Source organism: Erinaceus europaeus, chromosome 1 (assembly GCF_950295315.1).
Source record: "Erinaceus europaeus chromosome 1, mEriEur2.1, whole genome shotgun sequence".
In the NCBI taxonomy this organism is placed as follows: domain Eukaryota; kingdom Metazoa; phylum Chordata; class Mammalia; order Eulipotyphla; family Erinaceidae; genus Erinaceus; species Erinaceus europaeus.
This window is the reverse complement of record NC_080162.1, coordinates 196704449-196717643: the sequence shown is the minus strand read 5'-3', so window position 1 is coordinate 196717643 and position 13195 is coordinate 196704449. Positions and strand designations below refer to the sequence as shown.

Genomic DNA, 13195 nt, shown 5'->3' with positions numbered 1-13195 from the left:
CTTTCTCTCACTAAAAATAAATAAATAAATATAAACAAAATACTAACAAAGAAAAGTTTGATAGAACAAATTACAAGTTCAAGTTAGAAAACCCCTCACTCACTCACTCACTCACTTTCCTGCTCCATTCTCTGGATGCCATGAATTCCCAAGCTCTACCTTCCCTAAGAGATGGACTATGCTGGGCCCTTATATTGGGTGAGAATACACAGGTATTCTTTCCACAGTGCTCTCGTCCTCTCTAGGTCAGACTGACTATGGAGCCCTGGACAACTGTTGGAGTCTTGGGCTTCATTGTCCATAACAAGGACATAGTGAAGGTCCACAAGATAGTGTACTCACATTGTGTGCATGCTTTGTGATGCTCACAACTGAGGTTCCCTGCCAACCCTATCTTACTGAAGGAGAGCAAAGTCATGTGGTACCTTTCCCTCTATTGTTGTCTTTCTATCTGAAAAACAGTGACCATGAGCAATGAAACTCAAAAATCCCAGAGGAGAAGGAAGAGGAGGAGGAGGAGGAGAAGGAGGAAGAGGTGGAGAAGGAGGAGGAGGAGAAGGAGGAGAAGGAGGAGAAGGAGGAGAAGGAGGAGGAGACGAAGAAGGGAAAAGAGAGCAAGGAAGGAGAAAAAAAAGAAAAATTTTTTAAAAAGAGATATGTTATCAACACATATAGAGAACACTTGTGAAAATTAGACAACTACATGGTTCTCAGAATTACATCATACAATATTCCATGTAAAATTCCCATTTTCATTACTGGTGAGATCCTCTCATTATCTAGGATATTGATCTCTCTCGAGTCCCAAGAGGGTGGGACAATAACAAGTCTCCCCAGTCCCAACATTTGGCCATAGATTCTCCAAATGATCATCTATCTGGACACTTCCGTATAGCGGGTCCCACCTGCCTTGAAATGTCAAAGACCCAAAGTTCATCTCTAACTGTTGATGGACCAATTATAGCTCAATTGTTGACACAGATATCAGTGAATGAATGCCTCTCCCCCATTACAGAGCCCCATGTAACCACATTATTTACACTCTGATCTATAAACTAAGCTAATATCCTATGAGGTCTACAGGCACCTGGCATGTGTTGTCACTTCTTACTTCTCATTCTCTCAAAGGAAAGCCACTAAGCCTCTCTCTCCAGATCCATATGTGATGCTTCTTAGTCTCTTCTATCTGTGTATCCTTAAAAGCTCTTGCTAACTTTAGGAGGATCAATAATCGTAAGACATGACACACAATTCTCTGTTTTGCTGCCATACCTGATTCTTTTCAGACATTAAGAAGTCCAGTTTTCCTCCAGGGAGTCCCAGTTCTATGAAAGTCTTTACTAGTCGAAGGTCCGCACTGTTTCCTAAAAATAACAGTTTTATTCAGATCTGTAGTTAGACATATAAAACCAGAAGCACAATCCATTTTCCCCACTTTCCCTCAAGTTTTGTTAATAAAAAGAACAAAACAAGAACAATTCTGTTTGCATGCTGCCCTCATGAACAGCATGGAGTTGAGTTTCTTCAGTGGTTGCACCCCCATAGAAAGAGTCCCTGATCTACACAATCTCTACATAGGTGGCTTGCACACAGTTGTACAGCAGAAGAAGGGTGGATGCACTGATTTTCCCTACACCCCCTTCCTTTTTTTTTTTTTTGCCCCGCCACTGTTATAATTGGGGCTCAATGCCTACAGAATTCCACCAATCCTGACAGATTCTTACACTTTATTTTTAAAGATGTGTGTGTAGAGCGAGAGAAAGAGACAGGGAGACACATAGAGAGAGATGAGGGAATAGAGGAAGGGGAGTGGAGGGGAAGAGAGGAGAGAGGAGGACAGGAGGGGAGGGGGGGAAGGAGAGGGGAGAGGAGGACAGGAGGGGAGGGGAGGGAAGGAGAGGGAAGGGGAAGAGAGGAGAGGAAGGTAGGGAAGGAGAGGAGAGGTGGAGAGGAGAGGAAGGTAGGATAGGAGAGGAGAGGTGGAGAGGAGAGGAAGGGAGAGGAGGAGAGGAGAGGGAAGGGGAGGGGAGGGGAGAGACACTGTAGCACTGTTCAGGCACTGGTGAAGCTTCCCCCATGTGGGGACTCATATGGTAACTAGGGGCTTAGAGCCAGGTCCTCATAGGTGGAATGTTGTACTCTACCGGTGAGTTGTCTCCCAGCACCTTGCTTCCTTTTTTTCCCTAGTCAATTTTGTTTACTCAGAACCTTTTACACAGTGTAGCACTTAAACGTGATGTAACACAACATTTCACTCAGAAGTCATTTAGTTTTTTGTTTAACACAAAGGTTACTGAGCACTGAAATTCATAAATAAGTAGCAAGTTCCCTACAAAGGCCTATCAGGTTATTTATAATAGATTAAGGTTTGTCCTTGGGAAGGAGTCATAGAAATGTAACTCACAGAGGTCAGCTTTAGAGTGGCCCTGCTGAAGTCAGGTGGTGGCTTACCTGGTTACTAGGCACAAGGACATTCAGGCAGGAACCTCAGGGAGTAGTACTGCTGCTAGCTCTCTCTCTCTCTCTCTCCTTTCTCTGAGAGAGGAGAGAGAGAGAGAGAGGAAAGGAAGAAGAAGAAAAGGAAGGGGAGCGGAATAAAAAGAAACAAGAAAGAGAGGGTGGGTAAGAGAGAAGGAAAGAAATGCCACTAGGAAAGGTGATGGAATCCTAGAGGCACTGAGCCCCAGCTATAACCCTGGTGGCAAACCAAAACCAAAACAATGTAGAGGCTGGGAGGCTGGGAGGCCGAGAATCAGAGGCTGCTTCTAAGAGCAAGGACTCAGGGAGCCCAGGCAATACACTCCTGAAATACAGATCTTATAGAGAATGGCTATGATGTAATGAAATAAAATTGCTAGTCAAGAATTTTTAGGCATAATTTTCATGCAGAACATGGAGATAGATGCTTAATGTTATCTTAACACTCGTTTGTTTATTTATTTATTTATTTATTTATTTATTTATTTATTTTGCTGAGATGTATTCCTATAGGACTGGAAGTTGGAATTTTCTGATTTGAACATGTAGATTTATATGTTGCCTTCTAACCATGTATCTTCAGTTACAAAGTAGTAAGTCAATTATAAGAACGAAATTTAAAACCAAGTTCATAAAGAAGGTTATGCAACTACCAAATCTGTCAAAGGACAGTGTGAGTGGCCCAGGGAACTGGGGAGATGTGGAGACGCAGAAACGGTCATTCCTGAGAATCCAGACATTAGCCATGCAGACGGCCCACCTCGGTACCATGGTGGAGACTTGACTTGTCAGAAAATGGTGTTATCATTTTAAGAAACGTGTCTAATTTGTGTCATCAGATTTAATTCTATTTGTTCTCTTTTTCATTTCTCATAGTGAAATTGGCCTTTTGCTATTCTCTTTTTCTTTAATTGCCCCTACTGATATTATATGATGGACCTTAAAAAGATTGCATTTCCTTTTCTCAAAATAAAGTATTTCCACTAATAAAATTATTTAAAAAATATTTCACTGTATCCCAGTCCCTGGTAGCTTACCTTACATGAGCAGTGAAACAGAGCTGCAGATCTCCCCCCCCCCCGCCCCTGCATGCTCTCCCTCTCTCCCTTCCATGCTTCTCTCTCAATTTCTCTCTGACCAATCAAGTAAAAAGAAAGGATTCTTTCATGTCATATATGTACAGCTGTATAGATATATATGTACATACTATGTACACACATATAGGTACATATGTATATACATGCCCATGCACACACACACATTTGCAAGAAAGAATAGCATGAAAAGAATGCCAGGGTAGCTGTCTGGTAGATGTAGCACTAAGGGTTGAACCAGAACCTTCAGATAAGCAAGTCTGTCTCTCAGTCAGTTGAGTCATTCCTCCAGCTAAGACACTTATTTAGCACACTGACTCTAAATAAGGATATAATGACAGTGGCCCATTATCCATCAGCTACCAAATTAAAGAAAATTTTCGATAATTTTAAAATATTATTTGTCGTGACCTGGGAAGTGGTGAAATGGATAAAGCATTGGACTCTCAAACTGAGTTAGATCCTGAGTTTCATCCCCAGCAGCACATATACCAGAGTGATGTCTGGTTCTTTCTCTCTCTTCTCTTTCCTTATTAATAAATACATAAAACCTTTTTAAAAATAATCTGTTACAGCATTTAAACTGATAATAAAAGTGTTGGAATTTATGCCTAATATTAAAAACTGTGTGAATATTCTTGTTACCAATTTCTTCAGCTGTCTGTTATATAAATATGCGCTTGGATGAAGAATTTGAGCAAATGAACCCTGTAGTTTGCATGTATGTATTGTGAACTTGAGAAGTAACCTTCAAAAGAAATATAGAATATTATCAGTTGTCTTCTTGATGACCATTTACCGAGATGGCACAGCTGCAACTGACAGCAGTTTGCTGACAAATACTAGTGAATACAGTAAAGGTATATATATAGGAAACACTGACAAAACTAAAGGATAAGAGGAGTACAACTCCACACAATTCCCACCACCAGAACTCCACATCCCATCCCCTCCCCTGATAGCTTTCCTATTCTTTAACCCTCTGGGAGTATGGACCCAGAGTCATTGTGAGATGCAGAAAGTGGAAGGTCTGGCTTCTGTAATTACTTCCCCGCTGAACATGGGCATTGACAGGTCGATCCATACTCCTCCCAGCCTGTCTCTCTCTTTCTCTAGTGGGGCAGAGCTCTGGGGAATCGGAGCTCCAGGACACATTGTTGAGAGTTTTGTATCTTTATTCCTTGTGTTCCATGTGTGTAATGGGCAAGAAGCCTGTGGTGCTAGCAGATGTGGCCATTGTTTATTTAATGTTACCAGACTGTAACTCTTAAGTGAACAATTTAAACTCACTTAATATGGTGTGTCACCCTACCATTCCACCAAAAATGTATCGATTTCTTATTTTTCAAAGAGGGTCATGTGGCTTTTGAGGTGATTCAGTGGTTAGAGTACAGTCTTCACATACCTGCGTTCCCAGAAGCTATCCTCTAGATTACACAACTAGAGTACTCTGTTCTCTCTCTTTCATAAAGTAAATAAGTAATAAGAAATAGAGAAACTCATTTTAACTCTATATGAGTAACATATTGGTCACGCATGGCATGATACTGAATTGTCCAGAGGTTCAGTGTTAGTAATACAGTTACTGTGAGATGAGAAAGTTCCTGTCTAGTCTTCTGCCAGTTTCCTTCAATGTGCTGAGGGCTGGGCTTGAACCTGGGCTGCGCACAAGGCAAAGCAGCACACTATGCACATGCCGCATTTTCCTAGCTCAACAGTTGCGTTGCCTTGCTAGAGAGAAGGAAAAAGGAAATCTAAAGAGTCTTCTGACAAGGGGACTGGTTAGGCTTAAGCAAGATTATTTTCACTGTCATTACTTCAGGTGTTGCTTTTCATGTCAGCCAGGTAATTCTGCTATTTCATTTGTGGTAGATTCTTTTTTATATTTATTTTCCCTTTTGTTGCCCTTGTTTTTTTCTTTATTGTTGTTGTTATTGTTATTCATGCTATCATTGTTAGATAAGACAGAGAGAAATGGAGAGAGGAGGGGAAGACAGAGAGGGAGAGAGAAAGACAGACACCTGCAAATCTGTTTTACTGCCTTTGAAGTGACCCCTCTGCAGGTAGGGAGCCGGGGGCTGGAACTGGGATCCATACACCAGTCCTTGCACTTCGCACCACATGCGCTTAACCCTCTGCACTACGGCTCAACTCCCTGTGATATATTTTGATGTTCATTTATAAGTAAATGTCTATAACATGTATTCCAATTTCAATATGAAGATTAAAGGAGGCAGGCAGTGGTGCACCTGGTTCAGTGCACACACTGTAGTGTTCAAACACCTGAGTTCATCGCACTGGTCTCTAGCTGCAGGGGGGAAGTTTCGTGAGTGGCGAAGCAGGGCTGCAGGTATCTCTTTGTCTCCCCCTCTCTATCTTCCCCCTCAATTTCTCTCTATCTCCAATAACAAATAAATAAAAATAAAAATGAAACTTAAACACATATTTATATAACATATAATTATATAAGCATAAGGCATAGATGGGAATAAGGATAATTGAATAACATGTAGGGAAGCACTGAGGTCAAATCAGAGACAGAGAAAGTCACCAGAAATAAAACCTGGTATAAAGCCAGAGGGATATGAAATTAATACATAAGTGTCATGAACTACGTGTATATAGAATTCTGAGGATACTTTTATTAGAACTCACCATCCAGGCCATGGACACAGACAACCAGGTGAATCCCATCTTCCAAATTTTCTTCCTCTTCCTCTGGTGGGAAATATGGTATGTCAGAAGCTAGTACAGATAAGTCACTGTACAGAAATCCATCAATCTTCAGTTCTTTTTTAAATTTCTCTTTGGCCTGATAAAAACTGGAGAACACACTAGTTAATCACCAGCCAAGCTGTATAATCCATGATGAGCGGGCAATGAATAGAGCTGGAATGTAGGAGCAATGTACATCTATAAAAAATGAGCTGCTGTGTTGTATAGGCTGAAGATAAGAGCTTGGAGGTTGGGAAGTTAAGTGTGTGGTGCGGGGGGAGTAGAGTTTGCAATGGAGGGACACTTTGTTCTGAGCTGGGGGGGATTACCTGGGGAAACCAGCAAATCCTGCAGCTTTCTGTGTGGTTCCTGAACTAAATCAGACATCAAATTATATCCCTGTCCAAACTTAGCTTGTCCTATAAGACCACCATGGCTTGACTTCAGCTGTTACTCCCACATCTTGTCACAGCGTTCCAAAGTACACATTCTTCATCATTCCCTGCATGAGTCACATTGCTTAGCTTGGCTTCCCTTCCTCAGTGCAACTGAATCTATCTTTTGGAAAGAATTTTCCCACCTGATTATTTTTGTCCTCTGCTGGCTATCTTACATAGAGGTAATTAAGAACTTGAACTCTATAATAGAGTGTGACTGTTGTGGTCAGAATTTCACTGTTGACACTTACTAGCTGTGGGGATACCACTTAATCTATGTTCGTCTGCCTGATTTGTGGAAAAGGAACACTCTATTATCCCACTCATAAAGCTGCTTTGTTCATGAAGTAATGTATGCTAAATACTCAGAATGTAGCTTGAGAAAGACTAAACAGTTAAAGATGCAACACCAGCTACACAATCCTCGTCACAGACATGAAAGCTCCTGTGTTTTCCCCTCTCCTCCAGTTTCATCTCTAAAGAGCTGATGATGGTCAACACCTCTATTCAAAGCTACTGTCACAAACAGATTAGGTCACTCTCCTCCTGGCTCCACACAACACACCTGAATCACTCTACTTACCCAATTACTGCCTCTTGTTCCTTCTCTCGTCTCTCTTTCCCTGGTAGAATTTGAATGTGATAAATGCCAGGATAACACTGGACAAGTCTTGGACAGTACCTGCTTTGTGTTTGTTAAATGAATGCCATTTACACTTACTAACTATTGAATGCTTGTTAAAAGTTTCAGATTCAGAGTCTACCAACTGGTGCAATTACCCTTGGGAATATGAACACTATATACCTGGCACCTTCCGAAGAATAAATATGACAGGATGTTTAGATAAAGTGAGTCTCTATCACACTTATTCAAATATATAACTTAGAGGTGAAGGAGCAATAGGAATACAAGTCTAATATAAGGATGAAGACATGGATTTTGTCATTGAAAAATGGGCAGTAGAGGAGGCCAGGTGGTGGCACACATGGTTGAGCTCAGACGTTAACTGTGCAAGGACCCAGGTTTGAGCCCCCATCCCTCACCTGAAGGCAGGAAGCTTTGCGAGTGGTGAAGCAGGGCTGCAGGTGCTTCTCTGCCTCTCTTCCTCTCTATATCCCCATTCCCTCTCAATTTCTGTCTGTATCCAATAAATAAATAAACAAGATTTTTAAAAAGTGAGTTTTAAAAAAATGAGCAGTAGACCACATGAAAGGGCAAAAATCTGATGGTTGTCTATTCCATAAGGACTCTTAAAGAACTACCCTCAAAAATGTGTAAAGCTAAAGTTACAGTGACATTCTTGATAGTTGGCTTTCATAAAAATTTAAAACAAGTTTTAAAATTCACCTCTAAAGGATTTGGCTGATAAAGCCCAATGTATGTGTATACTGAGATATTCTGTAATCATGAAGAAAATAAATGTACAAATATAGAGACATTTGAAACATGTTAAGCTGAACATTACACAGAATACTCCTATATTTTTCATAGAAAAGGATATATCATATTAGAAAATAAAAGCTAAGTAAGAATTTGCATATCTCTCATTTGAGCTTTATTAATAACTTTTACTTATCATTAGTCTACATTCTTGATTTGTATAAAACTTTTTATGTTTTGTTGGAATTTATTTTAGTTGTATAAAACATACACATCTATGTTGTAAATAGTCTATATGGAATTGAAAGACATGTGGAGAAATAATCTAAAAAGCTACACCTTGAAGGATAAGTTATCAGCAAGCTCACCTAAACATCCTTTCACTGACTTCTTCCTCCACCTTACTGGAATGGGTGGAAACAACGCCAAAGGAACCCAAAGGTTGATGAGTGATTGGAAATGGGGTCTGTTTGGAAGAGAATCCAGCCCTGGCTGGTGTCTCCTTAGGTACAGATGAGAAAGGGAGACATGTGGCAGTGCAATACACAGATAAGTTGACGACCTCCACAGTCTTCATGCTGTCCCGGGTGTAGGTCTCTGTAGGGTTGAGGTGGGGCGCTGTGATGGACGTGCATGCCCTTGGGTCTTGGTTTCCCAAAACCTGGGAGGGAAGTGAAGAAATCATAGAGGAGCACACAGCACCTGCATCATGCCCAACCTTCAGGAAGGCATTAACTTTTTTACTAAATGCTGTGGCATCAAAGATACCAGGTGAGAGTCTCTCCTCACTCAGTGACTCCAGGCTGAGGGGATGAGCAGCTGATGGACAGCCTGATCCAGGCATCTGACGGTGAGCAGTACTATCAGCATCTGCGGTGCTGCTGTTGGAAAGCTCTACTCTTCCCACATTCAAGTCATTGCACATGGCCTTTGAGGTCTCCGTGACTGTCCGAGGAAGAGATTTCTTCTTGGGATGTTCAAGTGCTATGACCCGTGGTATTTTTAAATTAAGACCTTTGGCTTCAATACCTGGAGGATTTTCAGTCCTGCCATCAAGGTGACAGGGTTCTTGAGGATCAGAGTGATTCTCTTTACTTTGGGAGATATCTATATATGCATGGCCCTGCTGATGGTCTGTATCTAAAACTACTTCCACAAAAGAATGTTGCATCCTAGAGTCAGGGATCATAGTGTCACCGTGAAGTTGAGAGTAGTCTTTTGGAGGGTCTATGCTCTTGAGATTCACCTCCAAGACTTCTGGAGCCCCCACACCTTGCTGCATGGTGTCTGTATCATCAGCAGACTCTTCTGGGCTACTGATTTGGGGAGCAGATACAGATTTGGTCAGTTTGGTGAGTGCCAACTCTCGCTCCTCCTCTTCAAAAGGCAAAGAGCTAATGGAGGTGAGAGAAGCCTGGATCCCACTTGGCAAGCTGGTGTTGCTCTCTGTGTGTCCACCTTCTAAGGAGTTCCTGTGCAGGGCGTGTCTTCGCACCAGCTGGTGCAAGACTTCCCGGTCACTGGGTAATTCCAGAGCCTTGCTGCGGGCCTCAGACCAGCCAACAGAGCTCGGCTCACTCTCAATCCCTGAATCAGAGATGAGGGAAGAAGATCTCTTGATGACTCCAGAAAGCATGGACATTCCCTCCTGTTTCTCTATATGAGAGTCCTTCAGGGAAACCCTAATATCCAAAGGATCCCTCAAAGTAGAACTTATTGGATCACAGGACTCAGAAGGGGTGAGCTTCAGACTTTGCAACACCATTTTACTCTCTTGGTCAGTTCCTTGTCCTTGGCTACTTAACTCATGGGACACTGTTTTCTCTGGAGAGTTGGCATTTTGATGACATCTACCCATTACACCTTTACCTGACACAGTTCTGTCTGACTGAGTGTTATCTGCGGAGTACCCACTTTCACGCTGAACACTAATGACCACTGTGGGCTCAGCTTTGCAGGAGTTTTTATTGCTAGATTTCACATCAATGTAGGTCAGCACTGAGGTCTGGCCATCTTCTGAACCTGGATTCCTTCTGGGAAGGTCCATCTCAGCTGTTTGATGTGTTCCAGCATTAGACTTTTGGCTAGACCAAGATTCATCTTTAGAAGTCTCTGTTTTGTTTTGGAATTCTCCGATGGTCAGATACACCTGAGATTCTGAAAGCACATCTGCATCAAGTGGTGGGGCTACAGTCTCATCTGGCTCACAACATGGAGTGACTTTGTCATCAGAGTATGTCTGGGGTGAGTTTATGGTAGACGAGACAAGGCCTTCCCTGAAAGAGGACTTCTTGTTAACAATAGCATTCTCTTCTTTGTCTCTGACATTCTCTATTGCCGTACTTGTCACGGGGACCTCAAAATTAGGATGAATATTTAAATTATGGCCTAAAATGGGGGGGGAGAGAGAGGCGAGAAAAATGCGTTAAAGTTCTGGAATCTATGTTCACTGGATACCACATGTTTGATTTTATTGTTAAAGGGCTTGGCTGCCTTTGTTACCATAGCTTTCTGGGTGATAGTTTCTAAATTCTGGATTGTCCCAGGGAATGGAATGTCTTTGTTTTTTCTATTTTTATAATGTTTATTTCATTTAAATTTTTATTATATTTATTTATTGGATAGAGACAGCCAGAAACTAAGAGGGAAGAGGAGATAGAGATAGACAGAGAGACACCTGCAGCACTGCCTTGACACTTGCAAAGCTTTCCACCTGCAGGTGAGGACCAGGAACTTGAACCTGGCTCTTCACACATTGTAACTTCTGTGCTCAACCAGGTACACCACCTCTGGGCCCCGAAATGAAATGTCTTTGTTATTCAATGCAGACCCTGAGAGTTTATTAACCAGTGAAGGTATGCTGAAGTTTTCAATCACTTATGCTAAGAAAATGATTCAGAATGGGAACTGATTATGACAGAAAGACCAATCATGTGATTAGTTGATAAGAACTCTGTGCCTGGTGATATCAGTATGTCCTGGGGAGGACAGAATTAACGTAATGTTACCAGTTATCCAATCAATCTTGCCTGTACAATTAAATCCAAATGAAAACTCTGGATGTGGGGTTGTGTGGTGGCTCACCCAGTTAAGCACACACAGTTCGGCAGGCAAGGATCAGGATTCGAGCCACAGTTCCCCACCTGCAGTGGAGATGCTTCACAAGTGGCAAAGCATGTCTGCAGGTATCTCTCTTTCTAAATCCCTTTCTACCTCCCCTTCCCCCTCTTAATCTCTCTTAGTTCTATGGAATTAAAAAAAAAAGAAAGAAAAATGACCACCAAGAGCAGTGGATTTGTAGTTCCAGCATTGAGTCCCAGAAATAACCCTGGAAAATAATAATAATAATAATAATAATAATTAATAATAAAATATCTGGATGTAAAATACCAAGTAATATTTCTTGGTAGGCAGTGTAGAGGGAACTTCCAACATGACCAGTTCTGGGAACATAGGAACTTTAAGATCGGAACCCTTGCAAAGAGATGTTTTCAGTCTGTTTTTGGTGATCATTACTTGTAATCCTTATAGTTAAAACTAAAAAAAATGTGTGTGAAACCTTCCTGTGTTCTATGACTACCTCTAGTAAATGGTTAAATCTGTGGAGTTTGTGATATCTCTGGTTTGGTTTACCAGTTAGAAGTATGATGAACTTGCACTGACATCTGAATTGACAGTATTATTTTTAGTGACTGTGCCATTACAACCAGCAAGATTTATGCTCCATCAGATAATTTCTGTCAGAATTATACAGCACAAACACAAATTTTTCAGATAAAATTCTTTTTTAAAAATAATTTATTTATTTATTCATGGGAAAGACAGGAGGAGAGAAAGAACCAGCCATCACTCTGGTACATGTGCTGCCAGGGATCGAACTCAGGACCTCATGCTTGACAGTCTAGTGCCTTAGCCACTGTGCCACCTCCTGGACCACCAGATAAAATTCTTGATTTACCTTTTACATATTTATTAGTTACTTCGTGGAACATTTATTCCTCTTCTGTATAAGTTTTTTTTTTTTTTTTTTTTTTTTTTTTAGAATAGTAAGAGAGCTTTGGGGACAGAAAAGTCTGATTTTCTACCCAGATAGCAACATTTACAGTTACAAGAATTTGGAAAATAAAGAAAGTATGTAAGGTGCTTTCTCTCTCTCTCTCTCTCTCTCTCTCTCTCTCTCTCCAGGTTTACTGCTGGGGCTTGGTACTAGCACTACAAATCCACTGTTCCTGGAGGCCAGTTTCTCCATTTTATTGGATAGAGAAAAATTGAAAGAGGAGAGGGGACATAGAGGAAGCGAAAAAGATAGACAATTGCGACCTGCTTTGCCACTTCTGAAGTGTCCCCCTTGCAGGTGGGGAGCAGGGACTCGAACTCAAATCCTTGTGCGGGTCCTTGCACTTAGTATTATGGGTGCTTAACTGGGTGTGCCACCACCAACTCCTACCTCTCACCCCTTTTTTTTACTTTGTCTAAGTTTATTTTTCTCAACTTCACCGTGGTCAGATTCATAGAACCAGCAGTACTTAACAGGCATTATAACTAACTCATAATCGAGTTTCAATAAATAATATCAGACATGAGTAAAACAAACGTGTCTCTGTTTCAGAAAAAGCACTACCAAGAATAAGTTATAGCAACGCAACGATTGCCACCTCAACATGCTTCACTTCAGACTGTGTCCAGAGACTTCACATGTGGAATGACAACCCTTCAGCTTCATTACTCGGGTGAGACCTTTCCTTTTATAGTACACTCTAATTTCATCTCAGGTAGTTCACTTTCTAACAAAGTCCTATAACCTAGATATACACCAGTTTCTGTGAGAGAGAGCTTATGTGCACACGTATCCATAAACTACTGCAAAATATATACCTGAAAGCAGTAGTACACTAGAGTTTGCAGTGAGTACCTCCCTAACACTTCCTCTCCACTATTCCAAGCTTGGGATCCATGATTGCTCAACAAATTGTTTGGCTTCGTATGTTAACTCTCTTTTCAATCACCAGGTTCCAGATGCCACCAGGATGCTGGACAGACTTCCCTGGATTGAAGACCCCACCAATGTGTCCTGGAGCTCAGCTTCCCCA

At 41.4% G+C, this 13195-nt stretch overlaps 1 protein-coding gene across 4 annotated transcripts in view; it reads right to left on the bottom strand.

The window, feature by feature from the left end:
- FAM135B (family with sequence similarity 135 member B) overlaps window positions 1-13195 on the bottom strand; it is a 348640-nt gene that overhangs the window by 15577 nt on the left and 319868 nt on the right. For all 4 annotated transcript variants that reach the window (XM_060201007.1, XM_060201008.1, XM_060201011.1 and 1 more), the window contains 3 exons: window positions 8474-10493; window positions 6228-6394; window positions 1273-1364 (listed from right to left, as the gene is read on the bottom strand). In XM_060201007.1, the coding sequence (XP_060056990.1) occupies window positions 1273-1364; window positions 6228-6394; window positions 8474-10493 (2279 nt within the window). The remainder of the gene's footprint in view (window positions 1-1272; window positions 1365-6227; window positions 6395-8473; window positions 10494-13195) is intronic.